Source organism: Syngnathus typhle, linkage group LG2 (assembly GCF_033458585.1).
Source record: "Syngnathus typhle isolate RoL2023-S1 ecotype Sweden linkage group LG2, RoL_Styp_1.0, whole genome shotgun sequence".
NCBI classification, from domain to species: domain Eukaryota; kingdom Metazoa; phylum Chordata; class Actinopteri; order Syngnathiformes; family Syngnathidae; genus Syngnathus; species Syngnathus typhle.
In genome coordinates this window covers 21,243,162-21,265,616 of record NC_083739.1, presented here as the reverse complement: position 1 = coordinate 21,265,616, position 22,455 = coordinate 21,243,162, and the positions used below count along the sequence as shown (strand labels likewise).

At 40.2% G+C, this 22,455-nt stretch overlaps 2 protein-coding genes across 5 annotated transcripts in view; one reads left to right on the top strand and one right to left on the bottom strand.

Annotated features, from left to right (window-relative positions):
- Positions 1-305: 305 nt before the first annotated feature.
- Positions 306-11,102, top strand: LOC133147599 (large neutral amino acids transporter small subunit 1-like). Its single transcript, XM_061271335.1, has 11 exons — positions 306-652; positions 1,382-1,900; positions 2,450-2,575; positions 3,812-3,917; positions 4,203-4,247; positions 4,691-4,814; positions 4,918-5,021; positions 5,241-5,337; positions 6,415-6,564; positions 7,398-7,572; positions 8,154-11,102. Exons 1-11 carry the CDS (start codon positions 589-591, stop codon positions 8,231-8,233), a joined length of 1,590 nt encoding a protein of 529 aa, XP_061127319.1. The 5' UTR covers positions 306-588; the 3' UTR covers positions 8,234-11,102.
- Positions 11,103-13,277: 2,175 nt separating this feature from the next.
- The window catches only part of LOC133147615 (TOX high mobility group box family member 2-like), a 79,720-nt gene continuing 70,542 nt past the window's right edge, over positions 13,278-22,455 (bottom strand). For all 4 annotated transcript variants that reach the window (XM_061271336.1, XM_061271337.1, XM_061271338.1 and 1 more), the window contains 4 exons: positions 20,197-20,277; positions 17,808-18,200; positions 16,858-16,997; positions 13,278-14,563 (listed from right to left, as the gene is read on the bottom strand). In XM_061271336.1, the coding sequence (XP_061127320.1) occupies positions 14,521-14,563; positions 16,858-16,997; positions 17,808-18,200; positions 20,197-20,277 (657 nt within the window). In that variant the 3' untranslated portion in view covers positions 13,278-14,520. The remainder of the gene's footprint in view (positions 14,564-16,857; positions 16,998-17,807; positions 18,201-20,196; positions 20,278-22,455) is intronic.

The following is a 22,455-nucleotide window of genomic DNA, read 5'->3' as shown; positions in this document are numbered from 1 at the left end:
GCAAAGATGCAAGGCCGCAAAAGTGTGGCTGTAACACACACAAACGCACGCACGCACGCACGCACGCAGACACACACACACACACACACACACACACACACACACACACACACACACACACACACACACACACACACACACACACACACACACACACAGACTGTGAGCGTCTGGATTATCGAGCAAAGCACACAAATAGATTAAAGCGTCACGTGCCTGCTAGTAACCCTGCTCCACACACCCAACCTACCCCCACCCTCAATATCCATGCCCTCCCCCAACATTTAGTGGGATTCTGTGCTACCGCAGCATCACAAGGTGGAGTGCAGGGGGGTGAGAGAGGGAGACGCAGAGAGGATCAGGGTCAGATGGAGTCTAGTTAGCTAGAGTGATGTGCATTGTATGTTCACATGAGTGAGCGACAACAAACAAGGGAGAGAGAGAGAGTACTGTGGAGAGCGTGTGCTTGTAGGCGTATATGTGACAGAGAGGGAGGAAAGCCAGACAGGAGGCGGAAGAGGACGCCAAAGCAAGAAGGAACAAAAGGGCATCAATATAAAACAAGGGGACCCATATTAAGAAGAAATAATGGCTGAGCCAGAGCTGAAATTAAGGAGCAGCCGGGAGAACGTTGCCAAGGAGAAGATGGGAGGTAAACACACACACACACACAAAATACACTCCTTCACACGGCGCAGGGCTGGATTAATACATGCCAGCTGACGCAACGTTGCAAGGAGAGGTTTTTGCCTCAGGGAGGTATGTGCATATTTGAGGTGACAGGTAAATGCTGTGTGCAAACGTGGGCTTCATTTGCATTCAGATGAACTCCACTTTGTTCCTCCTCTGAGATTCTTTTAATACACACAATATTTATATGATGACCAGTGTTGTTTCTCGATCGCTAAATATGTACACAAAAGATGCTTCAAATCATTTGTGAGGGCCATTAGTGGTCACAACGATTCCATGTTTTTTCACAAGATGATTCTTAAAGAGAAACAATGATCGCAGATCATACAGATCTCCCCAATTTTTATGCATAGTACTTATATGAACAAACGTGGGATGTTGGACATTTAACACAGAGCAAGCAAACAACATTAAATTTAGGTTTATATAATGTGGGAAATACTGTAGGTCTTTCTGTTACAAGGCACATAGCAGTGTCTAGTAAAAATCACCCCAAAAAGCTTTTTATATAGAACTACTATTGTATACCTCCAATGGAATCACTGCTCTGTATGAAGTATGAAATACAGATTAGAAAGAAAAAAACAGCATCATCTGTCCCCTGCCCTTGTTACTACTAGTGCCTTTGCTAGTCAAGGTAGTTGGTACCATCTTCTAATCTTGGTTCTTCATATTTTCACATAACCAGAAGCAGACCCAGCCCAAGATGGCGAGATCATTGAAAAAGTTTCTCCGTCCACCCCCATGGTCGCTGGCCACTCAAGCCCATCCGACCCACCGCCCGGCAAAGGGCAGAAGATTGAACTCAAGCGCAGCATCACACTCTTCAACGGCGTGGGCATGATCATTGGCACCATCATCGGCTCGGGCATCTTTGTCACGCCAACGGGCGTTGTGAAAGAAACAGGCTCGGCCGGACTCTCTTTGATCATCTGGTCCGTCTGCGGGGTGATCTCCACCATGGGGGCGCTTTGCTACGCCGAGCTCGGCACCACCATCACCAAGTCCGGTGGCGACTACACTTACATCCTGGAGGTGTACGGCGAGCTGGCCGCCTTCCTTAAACTGTGGGTGGAGATGCTAATCATCCGGCCATCATCGCAGTATGTGGTGTCACTGGTGTTTGCCACATACCTCCTTAAACCCATCTACCCAAGCTGTAGTGTGCCTGACAGTGCAGCCAAGCTCATCGCCTGCCTCTGTCTCAGTGAGTACTTTAGCGAGCATAGGGAAGCAAGAGTACTTACACTGTTCGATACCTGTGTAAAAAAGGCTGGTAAAGTGGAAGTAAAAGTAAGTAAAAGTAAATAAAAAAAATAAATATATATATATATTTTATATATATATATTTTTTTTTTCCCCTCATTCATCCCCACTATGAATTAACATTTGAATAATTTGGCAAAGTAAAAAAATACCTTTCTGCAGTATGCCATTTAACATTTTGCTTATGTTATGAAGTGAAGGAGAATAAAATACAAAATGAACTAATGATAATGATTGAAAAAAAAAAACTTGATTATGCGTATGTATCGTATTAGTCCGTTTTGTTTGTCGGATTGTTTTTCTGCCTTATAAGACCTCAAGAGCTTTATCATTTAAGAGATCAACCACGGCTGCCTATTTGACAAAGTAAGGGGTAGGAAGTATAAATATAGGGAGTCAAGTAAAAAGTGAAGTAAAAACTCAATAGAAGCATGTTATAATAGCTAGTTGTAGCACCGACGGTCTCTCATCGCTTCTCCACCTCTTGCAGCCGCCCTGACCTTTGTCAACTGCATCAGTGTGAAAGCCGCCACCAAGGTCCAAGACTTGTTCACTATCTCCAAGCTGCTCGCATTGATAATCATCATCCTCTTTGGCTTCATACAAATCTTCAAAGGTGAGTCCCAGAACAACAATTAGCCTTAGTCACATTATTTACAGGTATAGCAGAACACGGATTTGACTATTTAAAGCCACATTTATTAGGTGAATTATCATGCTTAACCATTAATGCAAGTGCAGTTTACAAAGAAGATAACTACCAATAAAAGTAAAAAAAAAGTTTGTAGGAAGACTGCCTGTTACTCAATTTCTTGTGTACACTGTGCTGCTCCTTTTACCATGATTGTCACTGTATTGTACTAAGCAGGAAGTACAGAGACCTAAAATACATGTTTTTGTGAACGTGGAAGGAAGGCGGACAGTGATGATGATGCAAGGCCATGATGGGGACTAATCTCGTTTGACCACAGCCACGAGTCAGCGTGTGCTCATGTGCATGGTGATGAGTGCTGCTTGGATGAGCAGTGCTGAATTCACGATTGAATGACTGAGCAATGAATGAGCAATATATCGTTTTATTTATAAACGCTGGTTGCAAAAAGGATGACATCTAACTTTAACAATGAACCATGCTTAAAAACAAGGCGCCATTAATGTGAACAGAGCAAATGTTGACTTCTCCATGGCTACATCTATTGTCTCCAAGAGACAAAATGAAGTTGAGTATTACGTATAAAACTTTCTCCTGTGGAGTGAATATGTCATTTATAACGAGTATTATGGTAATATTAAATCCATTTAAGACCCATTCATAAAAGAATAATCCACAGCACGAGGCAGGCAAACAGCATGGGCGCCGCTCTAGCCTCACTACATCTGCTCTTCGCTCGCCCTTATTTCCAAGGCCACACCCACAAGTAATGTGCTCTACACTGTGTTGCTATGGTGACAACTCAGCGAAGCTTGCCGGCTGCTGTCGCATGCACACACAGGCCTTTCAGAGAACCCAAAAGAAAGGACAGAGTTGTCGTCCTCATTACCATCTGAAGCAGGGAGGTTTAGGCGGGAATTGGAACCAAACGTACACGTATTGCCTTTACATTGCGTATGCTTTAGGTTAATGATAACCAGAATGGGCACACACCAACAGATGGCTCACAAAATGAGATGCCCACATAAGAATCAACAATCTATCATCCTTCACAGGATGAAGAGAATATTTTATGGACAGTATCTACAAGTTGATTAGTCTGTATAACCCTTAATGGAGATTCACACTGAATCAAATACAAACATCTTCATCTTCTATGTGTGTGTGTGGTTGTGTGTGTGTGTGTGTGTGTGTGTGCAGGTGATGTTCCCTACCTGATGCCCGAAAATGCCTTTGAAGGCAGCAAAATGGGTGTTGACAATATAGTCTTGGCCCTGTACAGTGGTTTGTTTGCTTTTGGAGGCTGGTGAGTCATTTTGTAACAGAATTACTGATTAGAAATGGAAACAGTTCCACTTAGTGTCTTGCCTGTGTGCATTCACTGGCCACAGTGTTCGGTGCACCTGCGCTAATCTATCTGTACAAAGAGAATGGTGACCAGCTCTGATAGATACTTTTAGTTTTATGGATTACACAAAACAATCAACGTTTGGTTAACTTTCCTGACGATATCCATCAAATTCGAGCATAAAAAAATAAAAAAATAATGCTTTAAATTGAAAAGAATGTGTTTTCTTTGTTGTCTTCTCAGGAATTACCTGAATTACGTAACCGAGGAGATGATCAATCCAGAGAGGTGACTTAAATGTGATGGAGGTTGTTTTGAGGAGGGTTTTCCTGTTAGTATTTGCCAATAGCATGACTTCACTTAGAGCTGAAAGAGCATGCTTGTTATTTCTTATCTGCATGATGCACAATGTAAATTGTTGCATAAACAAACAACATATTACACTTAATGTCAAATGTACATGAAAAACTGGCATTTCTTATCTTGTTACTGCTTGATTATCATAAAATAAGATTAGGACGTTCATGAAAAGAATCCGACATTATTTCCTCATCCTTTAACTGTGTTCTAAAGAAATATTGACTTTCCAGAGCAAACGGACTCTTTTAAAAAAACAACTTTTGTTTCTCAGATTACAAATGTATAAATTCAGGTTTATTATGGCCACAAACTCACAGTTTTTTTCTCATGTGTGCTGTTAAGATATGAACACTGTCTCTTCTTCAACCTAGAAACCTGCCCCTGTCAATCATCATCTCCATGCCCATTGTCACGGTTGTCTACATCTTGACCAACTTGGCCTACTTCACAACCATTTCCCCTCAAGACATGGTTGAGTCGGAAGCAGTCGCCGTGGTGAGTTCTTGCCCATACAATAACTGTTGCCTCGTTGCTCTGAATTCACATAACTGCTGTCGGCATGTTGAAAATATAACCTGTGTGCTGTGGCTGTATGCAGAGTTTTGGAGAGTACCATCTAGGTGTGATGTCTTGGCTCATTCCAGTGTTTGTGGGGCTATCTTGTTTTGGTGCCGTAAATGGATCCCTGTTTACTTCAGCACGGTAAAATGAAAATGTGCTTTTGAATTCATTAGTATTGTTGTGGTTATTATTTGAGAGTAAAGCCTTCATGGAAAGTTGTCTGAAAGTGCCCAAAACATAATGTGATGTGCAATCAAATGCTTCTATCAACTGCCTGACTATTAGTGCTAGCACACTTGATATAGGCCCAACGGATCATGTTAGAAAATAAATAAATGTAATCCATACCATTTGTTCCAGTTTGTTCTACGCCGGAGCCCGCGAGGGTCAGCTTCCTGCCGCTCTGGGACTGGTCCACACAGACCTTTTCACACCGGTGCCATCCCTCATCTTCACAGTAAGAACAGCTAGGATAACAGCAGTGCTTATGTGCTTTTCAAGTCATAACAATCCCAATTGTGTGGAATTTGGCCTATGGAAAGGTCAAAGGGTAAAGGCCAAACACCTGCTCTGGAAACATATTGTCAAAATGTAGGTTTAGCCACGGGATCCTCTTTCTGTTGTCACTGCACTGGCTCTGTTCATTTTAGGATTCAGTACAAAATAGACACTTCCAGAGTCTCAATGGATGACTAGGTTCTAAGGTATTTGTGGATATGTCATGTGATTGTCCTGTCAAGTCACTGTGGTTTGCTCACTGGCTTTTATTATGCCCTTTACATAAAATAGAAAACTAAAAGGTGGTAGAGCCTTGCGTTTGGCTGCCGCTATAAGAGGTAGTTCAAAACATAATTCCTTTGGCAGGCCAATGAGTGAAATTAGTTTCTTTGGATTCGTCAGATTTGTTCTAAAAGATAAAATGTTTCGCTATTTTATACATGTTAGTAATTATACCATACCGATGTGAAGCATTCCCCTTTGTTGTATGCAGTTCTTACTTAAATGCCCTAAAAGTCTGCAAGCTATAACTATATCACCCAATTTGAGTGTCATCATGTGTGACTGTACATACACTTCTGCCAATTTAACTTTGAAATAAAAGCTTTAAGTATATATGCAGAACAGGGACTTTCTCAAGGCGCTTCAGGTGCGGCGCAGGTCACAACCCCACACAGTAAGAGTCCAACCAAACCCTGCTTGAGCAAACACAGGGCAACAGCGTGAAGAGGAAAAACTCCCTCAAATAAAGAAACCTTGAAAAGAATCAAGTCTCAGTATGGGCCAGCCATCTGCCTCGAAAGCTTGAGTTGAGATAGACTGGTCGAGGACAGGGACAGTAGAGAGAAGGACTGAATGGAGGAATTGCAGCAGGGATACGGATGCAGTAGTTGTATTAGCAATAACAATTCTAGGATGATGAGCAGTTGTGACAGTGTGACAAACAAACAAACCAAACAGAAAAAGAAAATCACTTCCTTATGTCCAATTTTACAAGACTAACCTGATCTGATCCATGTTTTGTCTCTACTCCCAGTGTCTGCTCTCCATGTTTTACGCCATATCCCAGGACATCTTTTCTGTCATCAACCTGTTCAGCTTCTTCACTTGGCTTTGTGTCGGAATGGCCATCGCTGGGATGCTCTGGCTCCGATTCAGAAAGCCCAACCTCAGAAGACCAATAAAGGTACAGTGGTTGTGAGAGCGCTCTCAACTTGACACATCTAGACTTCAAACAGACAGAGTGACATGAAAACTGAGAAGTCAACTTGTTAGAAACCAGGTCAAAGTACGCTATACTTTAAATCTAACCTTCCTGCAGTGATATCGATAAATATAGTTCGCTCATCCCTGTGTTTGTACGAGGTTGTCAGATACTTGTGCTCTAGCTAGTGCTTTTTTTTCTTAATGACCGCATATTTGCTACAAGTTGCCTTTGTCTGGTTATTTTTTCATGAAATGAGTTGTGCATTTGTCCTCTTGTTTGCGAGGGAACTTTTGATGACCAAGCCACTCAATATATTATTATTTTTTCATTGATTAAAAACAAAAACTCCGAACATTGGGATCCTGCAGTGAATTGATAATCAAAACAAGTAATGTGGCCTTTTAATAAGAACCGGTTAAGTAGGAAAACATACTTTTAAAACTTTCATCAGTAATGTAGTAAAATACACGATAGCTCAGGGCTATTTGATCCTTCAAACGTCTGTAATCACATTTGAAATGGCGTGCCAACTACTATTCAGTCCTGCCGCCTCAGGCCCACCACACATGAAGGCAAAATGACATTCAAATGGCGGGATTGCTGAGAGCCCTGTTACTGTTTAATTCAAACAGATAGTTTCTTACTCACTTCACTGGTTCTTTTATCTCAAACTTACTTAAAATTATTTTAGGTTGCATTACCTGACATGTTTCGGCTTGTACTTCCGCCTTCATCAGAGTCTACCTAGAGATAGTTTCTTGCTTTTTTGGTCATAACAAGTGGCTTTACATGTTTTTGTTCCCTTGGCACAGATCTGGCTGTTTATCCCTGTGACTTTTGTCCTGGGCTGCATCTTCATGATCATCGTTTCCTTCTGGGCGGCCCCCATCGAGTGCCTGATAGGCTGCGGCATCATTCTCACGGGGATCCCGGCCTACCTGCTGGGCTACAAGTGGCAGAAGCCACTTGTGGTCAAGAAGATGCTTGGTGAGTTGGTATTGTTTTGGAATCAAATGAAAACAATGAGATTTGTCCAGCCCTAAGTTGGGAGGCATCGGTGACACTTAGTTATGAGATTGTGGGAAGATCTCACTTGGTTTGGAGATTGGTACCATCAAACACGGAGTGTCGTCTACTAACACCGTAGTTCAGATGAACACAATATGTGTTTTAAGATCGGGACGAAATGACATGAAGCATTCCATGATATGTTTTAAAACACAATGAAAATGAACTTCCTCCGCTTGCTAAGGGAGACAATCAAGATTTAAGACTTCAGTATTGTTTCTTCTTTCTTGAACTTTGGTTTGGTAGCTCTTGCGAGTACTAAAGACTTCAATTTGTTGCGTAAATCTGTCCATTTTACCCTAATGCTCTTCTTTCCAAAGTTTCATTGAGAACTAACATTTTTTTTCTAGGAACTGAGCCCGATTCTGTGACAGCTCTTGGAAAAAGTATACGCAATATTTCAATGCTGTGTGACACTGAGTCGTCTTATTTGCACTTAGCAATCCCAAAGTTTCTTATAGCTTATTTACTCATGACAACCATGCGCTGTCCCTCCTCAGAAATATTCACGATGTTTTGTCAGAAGATATTCCTGGCCGTCCCCGAGGAGAAGCGTGATGAATCTGAGGCACCTGAGTAATGCCGGATGAGGGCCCTCAACAGCCCATGGCTCAACATTTTGTTTACTTGAACATTTGTAATTTATGTGGCAGTTGGCTTTTTTTTGTTGTTGTAGAGCTTTGCAATCATGGTCAAGGAGGGTTTACATGAATGTATCACTTGAGATTCAAGTGTGTGTCGGCTAAAACAACTTGCTTCAAATGTGCATCACTAATTGTATTCATTGTAGTGGCCTAAAAATGTATCCTCGTATGTTTCAGTGTTGCTGCTCTCACACAAATTTAGTACAACTGCCACACAATGAAGGCGAAAAACTGTATTTTATCTCTCTTCTCCGTAAAATGACGGCCAACTGTAGCCGTGTCAGCTACGTTTGTAACGCTCCAGCGCTTGAACATTTTAATATGGCCTTCTACAACATCTTTATGAGAGCTTGTTCAGAATGTTTTCTTTAGATAAACTAAAAACACACAAAAAAGTCTTCGTATGAATAGAATAATACACCTAATCAGAATCATTAACAAACCCCTTAGTCGGCAATTAAACGTTACTAATATAATTTAGTTCAGAATGTTTTCTTTAAATAAACTAAAAACACACAAAAAAGTCTTAGTATGAATAGAATAATACAACTAATCAGAATAATAAAGAAAGCCCTTCGACAACAATTAAACGTTACTAATATAATTTCTGTGATGATACTTTTCCATATTTTTAGTTTTGTATCCATTTGTACATGAAGCACAAACTATACAGTGAAATGAAATGTGTGTGTGCGTGTGTGCGTGTGTGCTGATGTTGTGCTGTCTTTCTTCACTGTAAGGTTCTCTTGAAAAGGGCAAAACCACTAGGGATGGGCATCTAAATGAAATGAAAAAAAAAATATATAGTTTACTTTATTTTTTAATGTCCCTGAGATGGCTTTTAGTTAGGTTCAGTGAAGACTCTAAGTCAGTGGTTCTTAACCTTATTGGAGGCACTGAACCCCACCAGTTTTATATGTGCATTCACCAAACCCCTCTTTAATGAAAAAAATATTTTTTTTCAAATTCTAGACATCAATGTTTATTACTGGTGCACAAAATGAGCCATGCATGAACATCACCTTGCTCAAAGAACATCACCAACACAATGCATGTACTCAAAACAAATTATATACCTGCAAATCAGTGTGACTTTGCGAGACCAGTTCAGATGTGCGTCCTCACAAAATCACACAATAAATCAGGTGTGTTCCGACCTCTGCAGTGGAGGCTCTTCCGAACCCCTGAGACCGACTCACTGAACCCCTAGGCTTCGATCGAACCCAGGTTAAGAACCATTGCTCTAAATTGTCCATAGGAGCGCATGTGAGTGTTCACGGTTGTTTGTCTGTATGTGATTGACTGGCAACCAGTCCAGGTTGGACCCAAACCCCAGTCCAGCCTACCTGATACTACGAGGACAAACGCCATAAAAAAAAAAAAAAAAAAAGGATGATTGCAGCTGAGCGGTGGACTAATGAAAATAATAATTTGCCACAATCAATCAATGGATTATGCCCATCCCAAGTGATGATGCTGGATAAGAGCATCTAAGGCTTTACAAAGACTTGCATCACTGTCAGTCTGTAGTGGCTGCACATACTGTCACTGTCGCATTTGTATTTTCAATCACATGGACCATTAAATGTGTGATGAACAACCCAACTGAGCTGAGCCTCAACGGACTCGAGCGGGATCAGGTTTTCATTAAATGTTTTTGTTTTTCTTGCCCACCTCCCAAAGAAAAGCAAGGTGGCTTGAAAACAACATTCTGCTCATAGTCTCATATGATTGCCTACTGAATCTTAGAATACAGTACAGGTGCAGCTCAGTAAATAAAATGTATTGGTAAGTTTAGTTTATTTCAGTAGTTTAATTCAAAAAGTGTAACTTAGATAGATTTGCGACATACTATGAAGTATTTCATGATTTTGTTGATGATATGATTACAGCTAACAAACATCCTCAAATCTACCAATTTACCAAGAAACTGGAATAGTACTACACCAAGTGTGCAGGTGTCAACTGAAGTCGTTTTAATTTGTAATTGTCATTAGTGATGGAAATGAAGCTTCAAATTTGCTTTATGAACCAGTTATTATTTTTTTTTTATTCCGCAGAAAGGGGGTTAGGGGATGGCAAGTTAGAATGCTTTCAGTCCAAAGTTGAACACAGAGTGCCATCTAAAAATAGTAAAAAATGTTAAAAATACAACTGATTCATGAAGCAAATTTGAAGCTTCATTTCCCCATCATTAAACATGCCATAAGAAACAATTCAGGTTATTTTAAATACCGAAATTAAGACAGAAACTGACAGACGGCCAGTCCAGGTGCTTGACTCCAGCACTCTAATTCTAATTCTAGTGAGGATAAGTGGTATAGAACATGGATGTAAATTAGGGTTGTAAATGGCCTGATTTTTTTTAAATTCCTTTGTAGATTTGTTTTAATGAATCTGAATAATATACATTATGATTTTCACTTTTTGAATTGAACTATTGAAATAAATGAACTTCTGACCGATATTCTAGGCATATTTATGAGCATTGAACATAGATATTCATCTAGTTCAAAACAAAAGAAAGTGGATCATTGATGTGAACACAGAAAAACACTGTCAGCCTTCATTTTTGGACCCTGGATAATAATAAACACAATAGACCGAAGGGCGAAGCAAATTGGATTACAAAAAAAAAGTAAATTACTGACTGTCTACTGAAAGGTTCTGCAAGCAACCCCCATCAAAACTGCCTTTGATGATTTCATCAGATGTAATTGAAAGTGGCTATGTCAGTTTCAGTCCAACTGTTGTGTGGCAGTGACCATGGCAGGTACATGTGACAATAAAGCTATTTTTGTTCAGCATTTGTGTTTTATTGAGCATTTACAGACATTGCAGCTATATAAATATGGAGGGTACAATAGCTTTTTTGTCTTATTACTTGCATGTTTGTGCCTGTCTACTGCCGTCAAAAGAAGTCGTCATATCCGCCTGAGGCGGAAATGAAAGGGTCTGATGGTGGCTGATGGAAGCAGTGATACTACAATACGAAAGATAGGGCAAAGGACAGGCAATATTCTCTCTATATGAACAACAAGGACTATTATCAGAGTTGATAAATTATAATGTTAAAGGTCTGAAGCTTGTATGTTACTGGTAGCAGGAGCCAATCATTTAATAAAAGGAAATGAAAAGCAGCATGGAAAACTGGAATTTCTGCATTGAAGATACACCGCACTTCAAATATGAATATTAGTGAACATGGAAGGGACTGGGGGAGAAAACATTAGTGATAACAGCATTTGGACAGGTCATATAGAGCTGTGCAATTAATAGAAATGTAACTAGAATTACGATTATCACACTCCACGATTACAACATTGGCATAATCAGGAGAAAAATATTAAATGTGCAATAATATCCAATGCACTGTTACAAGGAAACCGTACTTGAAAAAATACATTTGCACCTATTTTTATTTTGAAACAACTATTTTATTCATTTTGTTAGGTCCAAAGGGAATTAAATGATAGTGCTTCAAAGAAATGTATCAAAATTCAAAATTGAGATACAGACTAAGCTTCTCCGACTCCAGAGGAGTGAGCGTGAGCATTTCACCAGCAGGTCGTGCCAAAGCATTCTAGATTAATTCCAGCCATTCCTTAGACGCGACGCATTGGTTTACCAGAAGGTGGCGATATGGGTTTTAAAGGAAACTTTTCACGGCACACACACACTAAGAGGCAATTAAATTTTCGTTTCATGCTACGCATTATTTTACCAGTAGATGGCGATAGAAGAACGTGACAATTTTGCTGCCCTTGTGCAGTCATTTCACTATGTGCTGTGCGCTATATAAACATTTTTATCCTTCTCATTTTGTTTTTTTGGCCAATAAAGCACATCCAACTTCATCCATAAAAAAATGAAACGCAGTTGTAATCATGAACACCACTTTTAAGTATATTTGGGATACTTTTTTCTAACCCGTGAAAAACTGTTGCAAATTATTTACGAGAGAAGTGGAAAAAATAATGGAATATAAAAATAATGCATTACATCGACTTATACGATTACAATTTACATTTTTGTCTTGATTTTCTCAAACATTTTCAAATCAACTGTAGGGGGCACTGCCTGTCCATCATCAACGGAGAGGGAGAACGAGAGTGAGCAAGCGAGAGAGATTACATTTCTATTCGATTTTTAATCCAACTGTGAAATTCAAAAGTAAAAGGCAATGTGTGTGTGAGTGTTTTATGTTTTTCTCCTCAGGTGGTTCTGTGAAAGGCTGTGCAAGGCTGCATTAACTACGAGTTTCATCATCTCACTTTAATCAAAAACAAAAATGACCAGTGGGCAGAGAAATGTTGCTTGGTATGATATTGATTATTTCTGATGGGTTGGAAGCAAAACTGCATCAAAAATGCTACACCATCTTACTATAGCTAACAATCCATGGGACAAAACATTCACACATTCACGCCAGTAAGAATCGACTAACAATTTCCTTCAGTCGCTTTGGTACATTTCTTGATCAGAATTGAGATTGTCAAAATAACGTGTTCAATTTTCATGTCATAGTGTCACTTTTGAGAATCTTTCAAGAAATGCACCATAGCAACTGAGAAAATGGTCATAGTCTAACTGTTGCTGTGTACACTAATTTTTGAAATGTATATGTTAGGATGCAAAGACACCAACAGAGTTGTCCCAAATACTTTTTATACATTTTATTACAGACGAAAAAGAAAACAAAGGAATATCTGTGACAGTGGTCTTGTACCAACAATTTCTGAAAATAATTTTAAAACCCATGTTATGATATAATGATGATTACAATACTAGTAGTAATAATAATAATAATAATAATAATAATAATAATAATAATAATAATAATAATAATAATGCACCCTGATGAAAAAAGCTAGCATGTTACTTATTTATATTTATTATAAACCTAACAGATGTTTATAATATAGTGATGAAAATAATAATAATAAAAATAATAATGATACACCCTGATGAAAAAAGCCAGCATGTTACTTCTTTATTATTCATAAACCAATGTGAAACCTTCTAACCAAATGATATATAATGAGCTTTTTTGTAAAACCAATATTCATCCAAACAAAATGGGCCTCTGGGGTGACAAAGAAGTACATTTGGCAGGCTTTATACAAAAAATTGAATTATATACCCCGATGTCCGTTCCTCTTAAATCCTGCTACAGTGAAAACCAAAAAATCTTATTTAAAATTCTTCACAAAAGATAATAAAGATGAGTTGAACACAATTCTAAAACACCTAATAAAACTAGTCAAAACTTCAAAACCCCACTGTTTGTTTTCTTTAGTTAACATTTCACATTTAGCTTCTTTTTTTGTTTAATTCACCTGTACAAGTGGTGTTAGGAAAAAAGGAAGGTGGAGGAGGACCAAAAGGGTTTAAAATCTTCCACCTCTGTGTTTCGGCAACATCCTGAGGTCACGTGACGAGAGTCGACGCTACCTACGATCGGCAGGGAGATGGCGATTTTTTTTTTTTGGGTCTCCTCCTCCTCCTCTCTTGCTTGTAACACATTTTTTTTTTAGTGTGTGTATTCCCTCACCACATAATTCAATGGAAAGAAACTCAAGACAGCAAGGGGCTGCTGCTGAAAATACACACATAAGAAGGATCTGTTTTTTGGTGGTATTTACAATCTCTGTGAGAAATAAGGAAATTAGAGAGTCCTTCATTGGGAGCAAAGATGGGTTTTGCAAACGTCTTGTGTTTGCGACCAGCTTGAAAATGTCCTAAAGTACATGCACCCCCTGTTGAGGCGACTAATTTGGAGAGCCTTACTCTTTGAGGATGCTTTGAGCATGTCAACTCCACCCATGAGGATGCAAAGGGAGAGCATCTCTAGAAAATTCAAAAGAAAATGAGATTTGTTTTGTCTTTCTCTCCAGTATGCTGGCAGAAGCTCATAGCTCACTGCCCCCGCAAAAAAAAAAAAAGAAAAAAAAAAAGTTCACTGATGAGAGAGAGAGAGAGCAAGAGAGTGAGAGAGGAAGAGAGAAAGCGAGAGACAGAGAGACAGAGAAAAAAGTGCCTCGGGCATGTGGCTGATCTAAGTGCTTGGCGAATAGGTGAAGATGCTGGAGCAGTCTTTGGGATTTTTAAAATCCGGTAGAAGACGAAGAAGAAGAAAAAGCAAAACGGTGTCGAAGCAGATATATTGATGATTTTAGGTTGGAAATCTCCCTGGAGTCACACGAGTGGAGGTCTTTCAACTTCAAGTGAGGTAGAGAGGCTTGTCCCGAGCTCCCATGCCACTGCTGAAGAAGAACAGATGCAATGCTCATTTCTCACTACTCATCTATGCATACATGTAGGGAACATCACTGTATGTTGTAGGAGTACAGTAAGCGTGCAACATTATGACCAATGTCAGCGGTATTCACTGAACAGATTAATTATTATACAGCCATTGAGATACTGTCACAATATTTAGCCACAGCTCGCACTATGCTGCAGTAAAATTGTAAAGTATATTTGAATATACGTAAAGGTGTACTTATAACATTGGAATATCATATTGCGCATATTGTCACACTGTTGTGGCTGGTTGCTAAGATTTTCCACATAGGCTTGGAACACAGTCACAAAACTCATCATTATATCCAGCCAACCTTTTTCTGTACAGCTTATATTGCTACTGATGTCAGGTAAAAACCATAAAGAGACACATTTGCAGTGTCACTGAATGAAAACTGGTGAACTGCTACACCATTAGTCACATGTCAAACGGCAAATTCAACAACTGTTTCATATGACTTTTCTTTTGCATCGCAAACGAGTGAGAACATTCTCGGTTGGGGCATGCCTCTACTTTAGAAATGGTCTATCTCAGGGGTGGGCAAACTTTTTGACTTGCGGGCCAAATTGGGTTCTAAATTTTGACCGGGGGGCCGAACCAGGAGCAGATGGATGTAGTGTTTGTGTGAAGTAATATAAACGACCTGTAAAGGTCATTGCATAAAAGGTTTTTACTTTTAGTAGATACTAAAGCATGGATATTAAAAAAAAAGCTTTTTGAAAACAAATGCCTTTATTAACAGCATGAAAAAAATATTCTATCAGTGATTCTTATTAAATACGACACTGTTATGATGAATAACATTTTTCATCACTTCAGCGCCTGCAGGTCAGATTTATGAAATATGTTTATCTAATGAGGCGAAATCACATCCAACGGCAAACATTCTGACCAAATACATCATCTTGAAGAATCAGTGAAAAAATACATCTAAATAAAGAAATCAATAGTATAGTTGTTTTCCCTTTTTTGCTAGTGCATCATAGTCTGGAGTAAAATTTGTTGTGGTAATTCTTAGGATAGAGCCGAGGTGTCGGTCCGTTAACCTAGATCTGTGACGGGCTTTGTTGACGTTCATGTGGCTGAACGTCTTCTCACACACGTAAATTGTCCACTCTTTTTTAACATTCGGCACTCAGTGTCCACCTTTCTTTTCTTCGGGCCACTCATTTTAATGGAAGGATTCCAGGGGAAGGTTTGTGGGTGGCATTAGCGTAAAACTGTATCTGAAAACTCAGCGCGCGAATTACGAGAATATTGACGTCACAGCCTACACTCGAAATTCGGCACTGATAGATGAAATTACTACGTACTACTGAGTACGCAAACGCACTTGTGAGTGTGCACCGAGCTTTCCAACACGGCTCCCGGGAGTAAATGCGCGGGCGGGCGCTTCCCCATCTACTGGGGAAACATAGTAATTGCAGGGAAAATGACCCCCCAAAAAATTAATAATACTATTTATTTAGGTTTGGCGGGCCGGATGTGGCCCACGGGCCGTAGTTTGCCCATGTCTGGTCTTTGAGCATAAACTGATGAAAGCTGTTTGGATGAGAGGCAAAACATTCCAGTTGCTATTGATTCAATGCCCTCAGAATAAAATAATCTGGATGAATGCCTTCATAAAGTGGACTTTTATGACTGACCTTTGACAGCGAGGCTGTTTCCGATTGTCAAGTGATAGCTAATGGAATCGGTTGCTAGGTGAGCTTGACGATACTGCTGATCTTTTACAGTTTATGAGACTCCTAACTTGAAGTGTCAAACACAAAAACCTTTGCTCAATCCATCGTTCTAGATACAGAGGGCCCTTCAAAGCGTCAACAAGCTATTCAGAGAAGAACATTCAAGCAAACAGACCGTGTGCCTCAAAGAGCAGCAAACGTGATTTGACTCAGGCATGATCTCATTTGGCATACAGCTAGAGAATAGGCTCTAAGTGGAGGAGCTAGCGACTTCCCGCTCCTCCGCATCTTGGCATAACCAAGCCGAGTTTCAGGTGTGAGACAAGACAAGAGCTCTCTTGTAGCCGCTTGAATGTCTCGCAGGCCGCGTTAATTGGATGTCAGAGATGGTAATGACGTTATACAGCGGGTGCCTGTCACTTTGGAGGAGTTGGGTTGCTTTAAACAGGAAAATCACTGTGTCTTAAGAATGGAGTTTTAAGTCTGGCCGTGTGATGGCAAATCATTCGGAAAATGAATAAAATGGCTGGCAATTCTTATTTGGTGACATCTGTTGTGTGGAACCTACCTGCAGGGGTTGGGTCCACAATCCCTGTTGCAGTATTCACTATCCCAGTCTGGGTTCTGGCCATGCACTGGGTTCGGGGCCCCTGGAGACTGTGAGCCACCCACACTGTTCTGGTACTCAGCCTGAATATGGGAAAACCCCTGAGGGTCAAAAATGTCATTAGGAAAAATGAATGTGAAATCAGTCTGGACAGGAAATGTTACTGATTAAATGTGGAAGGAAAGCAAATATATTTGGGTAATACACATACGTAGCTTGAAGTTCAGCCACCTTGAATTCTGTCACACCGGTTAAGTTTTTATTTGGTCTACTTTCAAAACAAAAGTTCTCTTATGGAGTTTGCAAGTGTTTAACACATCTGCCTTTCTGTGTGGAGTTTGCATGTTCCTTGCGTGATTTTTTTTCTCCAGGTGTTTGCTGTTTTTTTCCCCCCCACATTCCCAAAAATAATACCGAGCTTAAGTCAAGTCTGCTAAGATACAGCAATTCAATAAAACACAATACTCATTTAGAACGTTCTAATTTTTGATGACAGGTGACAATACAGTATGGTGCAATACGCAAATATAGCAATCTACATATCCACTCATTGCTTGCGATCAGATGTGACTGAAATGCATGACACTCGTCAGAGCAGATCCAAATCAAAGTTCTGTCCAAAAAGTTACAAATTGGCATGCTTTAAATGGGACTGCATTATGTTATAAAGGCATAAAGTAGAAACCTACCCGAAAAAGCATTTAGACTCATTCATTACTAACACTATCATGACAAGGAAACACCCTGGAAAAAAATGCCCATACACTCTGCTTAGTTAAGGGTCACAAACCCCACAGTGTTAAACTTTTGGAGCAACTTCAAGGCAGCACTGTTCCTCACTGAATTGCTACAGAATGAGAGTAAAAAGGATTCGACAGTAAGTTAACGTCAATATGAAAGCTCCCGCTCACCTGTTGGCTGAGAGGTGGGGAATGCAAAGGCGCCTGGAGTCCCATTTGGTGTGAGATGATTGGCTGTGACTGCTGCATGCGGATTGGCTGGTTGAGCAGGGAGCTCTGGTGCAGGGAGAGCTGGGCATGGGGATGCAGGGGAGGGCTGATTTGGAAGGGAGCAGGTGGCGAGGCACTCATGCTGGGTGGCAGCATCTGCGATTGGCTGAGAGTGGAGGCCAGGCTGTGGCGCGGCGGCCCCGCGTAGCTCTGGAGGTCCGACAGGGGGAAGGAGCCCGATGGGCCCAGGTAGGGTGACGAGGGCTGAGGACTATACAGGGGCTGCTTTGGGGGCAGCAGGTGGGAGGGCTGGCTTGTCTGCTGGGCACTTTTTGGCTCTGGATCATTATATGTCTGGAGATAAGACACCAAGATTAGTATCATATAATCACATACACACACCCCGTTAAAAAGTATATACTGAAATATTTGTGATCAACTAGCAACCAATGCAGTGTGTAACTCGCCTTTTGCCAAATACTGGAATAGGCTCCACAGGCTTACTACTAAATATATTTAGATTGAAATATTTGACACAGTAGATAAAGTCTGCACCACCTTGTTCAAATGCTAGACTTTTGTGGTATAAAAAATCAAGACCAAGAACTTATTTTCCAACATTTATGTGAACTTTAACCAGGACAAATTAATTGGGAGGGGCATTGAAATACTTTATGAAGAGCAAGTAAAAAATAAACAACTGACAATGTGGTTGCAATTGAATGCAAATCCCGTTTTAACAGCATATTATGTTCAGCGGTAACTACTTACATTCAAACCGTTAAGTTGGAGTCGCACACATCCGGCACCATTTACAGTGTTATGCCCAAATGATACCACTACTATAATGCAATAGAATACAGTACAACTACATTCAGTATATAGCATATTTCACAACAGCTGCATCAACAGTGGTCAGAAAGGACTAGAGGGCCCATCAAGTGTATCAGTCATGCCCGTTTTTAATTCATTATCAATTGAAAGTCGTAATGGTCCTCCTCTAATCAATACAGGATATTGCTGTATCCCTGCATCCATTTACTAGAGCACTTGGGGTCGCGAGGAGCCTCTCAGCTGACTTTGGGCCAAAGCCATGTGTACTGGTCACCAGCCACTTGCAAGGCACATACGTAGAGCTCTACAAGCTTTCATGTTGATGGACAATTTATAAAGTCTTCACCTAACCTAACATGCATGTTTTTGGAATGTGGGAGAAAGCCGGAGTATGTGGTGAAAAGCCACACAAGTACAGCAAGAATATGCAAAAGCAAGAAAGTCAAGTTTTGCATCCCTAATGTCATAAGGAGGGTGAGGCTGCCATGCTAACCACTAGTTCACAGTGCTGCAGCTCCAAAATGCATCTCAACTTAATTTTCAATCGATCTTTGGCTTGACAGCTTTCACTTTGTGTGTTCCATGCCCTCATTGTACTACGGCTGATGAATGAATGGGCAGATGAAATTTGATGTTTAGCAAGAGCTGCAGTGGAGGCGGTGTAAAAACCCACACAAACTCCACCAAACAGAAACTTGGTGACTTGACCTTTCTCATTGTGGGTGCTATGAACAAGTGTAGCACCCCCAGGGCGCCCCGCTGCCGCCCTTTTATGATGAGCTGTCACACTGCTCATCTCCGACCATCAGTGTTGATTAGACAGTAATGGAGCCCATTTGTATGAATAGATCTGAGGCTGGCGTAATGATCAATAGACACCTTGACAGAGATGGGAGAAGGATACACACACATGCGCATAGGCGCACACACACACACACTGACAGAAACCGAGGCAGAGAAATGAGGCTGTTTGCTTGCAGAACAAATGGAATGACAAAAGGAATCTTCCTGGCACTATGTTTTGTTGTTAATACAAGACGGCACTAAACAATGCAATCCTCAGGCTTCCTCCTTGCTCTTCTTTATTCCACCGCTGCCATGTTTCTGTAAATCATTCCCGGGGCACACAAATGCTACTCATCTGAATTAAGAAGAAGCTAAAAATAAAAGACCAAAGCTATAATTCCTGACAGTGTGACTATTGACATAGTGTTGTAGGCACATAGTAGAGAGAGTCATGTGCTTTAGATCCTTAAATCATCATACTGTAGCTGTTATGGTCATATGCTTGCACTATGATTTGTTGACCCCTCCCCCAGTACTTCGCGATTGCATCTACAATACCCCCCCACCCCCTAGGAAATCAGGTATTGTTCTGAATATGGCTGGTTCTTTTTGCATCTAATGCCCAGCCCTCACCCTCTCCACCACAGAGGCCCCTCCCAGCCCATTAGCGGGGCTTTTCCATCCAATCCATCAACAGTCTAAGCCGGTGCCTGTGTGTCATAAGCGTTACCTTGGAAACCAGACTGGCTCTGTACGCCGCCAAGGCTTTCAGGTACTCCTTCTTTGCCGCCTCAGTTTTTCTCTTGTAACCCTGAGAAGAAAGGTGAAAATCAAAACATGCAGCTTCAGGTGAAAATCGGGCTTGACACACGCACGCGCACGCACGCACACGCACACGTGCCCTTAATGTTTCTCTTTCCATCAGAGCCAATGGCACAGAACATTTTTACTTCCTCACTGCAGCACTAATACTGCCTCATCTCAATGTGTCTCCATCTATTGTAGAAATACATCATTTCCAGTCCAATTCACCCCGAGAAATGAACTGGAACTTCCTTCTTTGGCTCCTTTCAGCTCCCAAATAACAGTCCTTTCAGTACACTGACATTAGACACTGACTGCAGCAGTACAGCCTGTAAAGAAGGTTTTATAGTGTCTGGCTACGATGTACTGTAGCAGACTGAACATCCTGATATAGAAGTCGGTAAAACAACAGAAGGTATATACATAATCGATAGGGAAAATATTCTTGCTATTGTTTCTCCTGTTGGCTCTTCTGCCCGAGTTGCTTTTTGAGAAGTAGAAAGGCATTTAGTATTCATTTAGCATTTAGTCATCAATTAGTATGACCTAAACTGCCTTTCACATCATATAAATCAGTTGAAATGAATGAAATAAATGAACATTCTCAATACCTGGGATTATGTATAATGTTGAATTACATTACAATTACTTATACTCTATATACTGTACATGCGCACACAAACACATGCACAGGCAGAGGGAGAAGAGTAATTTCTGACATATTTGATCCATGCTAATTCTATTAAAAAATTACACAAAGTTGCCAATGTATGTACCTATAAAAATGTAAGCATTGTCAAGTCTGTGGTAGTATTACAGTAGTGTATGTTTTTGTGAAAATATTGATCGTAGATATGAGAGATTAAAGGGTAGGATTTAATGAGTATCACGTAAAACTCAATACTTTGGATAAACAAAGTGAGGGCAGATTTCCATCTTTTTAAAACATATCTATTTGATCCGTTTCAACTGCTCATGTTCAAAGTAAGAAAAAGATGAATAAAAACACTTGAATAAAAGTAAGACAGTGCTACTCAGTAAACATTATTAGAATAACACACTTTAAAAGCAAAGCTTGATTATGACATGAAACTAAAGAAGGCAACAATTCTGCTTTGGATTTGACTGGCCTCATGAAAACATGATGACCTCCTATTTACTGCAGCAAACCAGGCTGGCTGCTTGTCATGAGGATGGGGATTGTCAAAATGCCCTTCAGCTGCTCAAAGGACTAGGTGGATTGATTTTATATTCCTGGAACGATCAAAAGCATAAAGAGAATGGAACACAAGCTACGGTAGCAAAAAAACCCAAACAAACTCATTTGTAGAGTTTTTTTTTCAACGCAACATTAGCTACAATAACAAACAAAAAAAACCACATTTGTAGACTTTTTTTTTTCTTCAATTCTCCAATTTAGTCACATTTGGCCGTGTCACTCGAATATGATGGGTCTTACACTGTACATAAACATTGCAAAGTAACTCGACTCTTCAAGAGTATAACACATTCCCCAAAATACGCAATTCGGCCTGTAAAATGTTCCGCTTCATTAACTTGGACTGTTTTATTGCTGCTGTCGCCCTTCTCCTTCCTCTTTCAGTATGTAGAATTAAATTTAGAGAGAAAATCGTTTTAACGAGAGTCAGGGGATAAACTGCTGGATTATCTTTAGAAAGAAGAAAAACTTGCTCATTAAGGTGAGTGTTATCCCACAGCAATGTTCTGGTAATTACACAGTGGAAGATGCCTGCTGAACGTCTCACATACTATCCACCGGAGAATTTGGGATGTCATAGTGAAAAAAAATATAATCACCTATGTTACTAGAAAAAAAGCTTCCTTTTCTTATTGGTTAATATTAGACTCAACGATGATCTAATCAGGAACTCATGATCTCAGCTTTTTCCAAGAGCATTTTGTGTTTTCAGCTCATCTTAACCGCCAGTTTTTAGTGTCGTAGAGCGTATGGCTTGTACATGGAGCTCATTCAGGCACGGTGACACTCACATTGACAGAAAATAGCCAATTTCTAAATGTATTCTCAGGGGATTGTTTTCCTTTTTTTTACTCACATTTACAAAGCGCGAAAGAGAGAGAGAAGGAATACAAATATGTTTCCAGAGTGACATAATCACATAGTGGCTTTTTATAATTATTGCTAGAGTAATGAATGTAGTTTATT

Coding starts and splice junctions, on each gene's coding strand:
- LOC133147599 (XM_061271335.1), top strand. CDS start 589: ATGGCTGAGCCAGAGCTGAAATTAAGGAGCAGCCGGGAGAACGTTGCC. Junction 4,815..4,917: donor AGTCGGAAGCAGTCGCCGTG/GTGAGTTCTTGC, acceptor GGCTGTATGCAG/AGTTTTGGAGAGTACCATCT. Junction 5,338..6,414: donor TGCCATCCCTCATCTTCACA/GTAAGAACAGCT, acceptor CTCTACTCCCAG/TGTCTGCTCTCCATGTTTTA.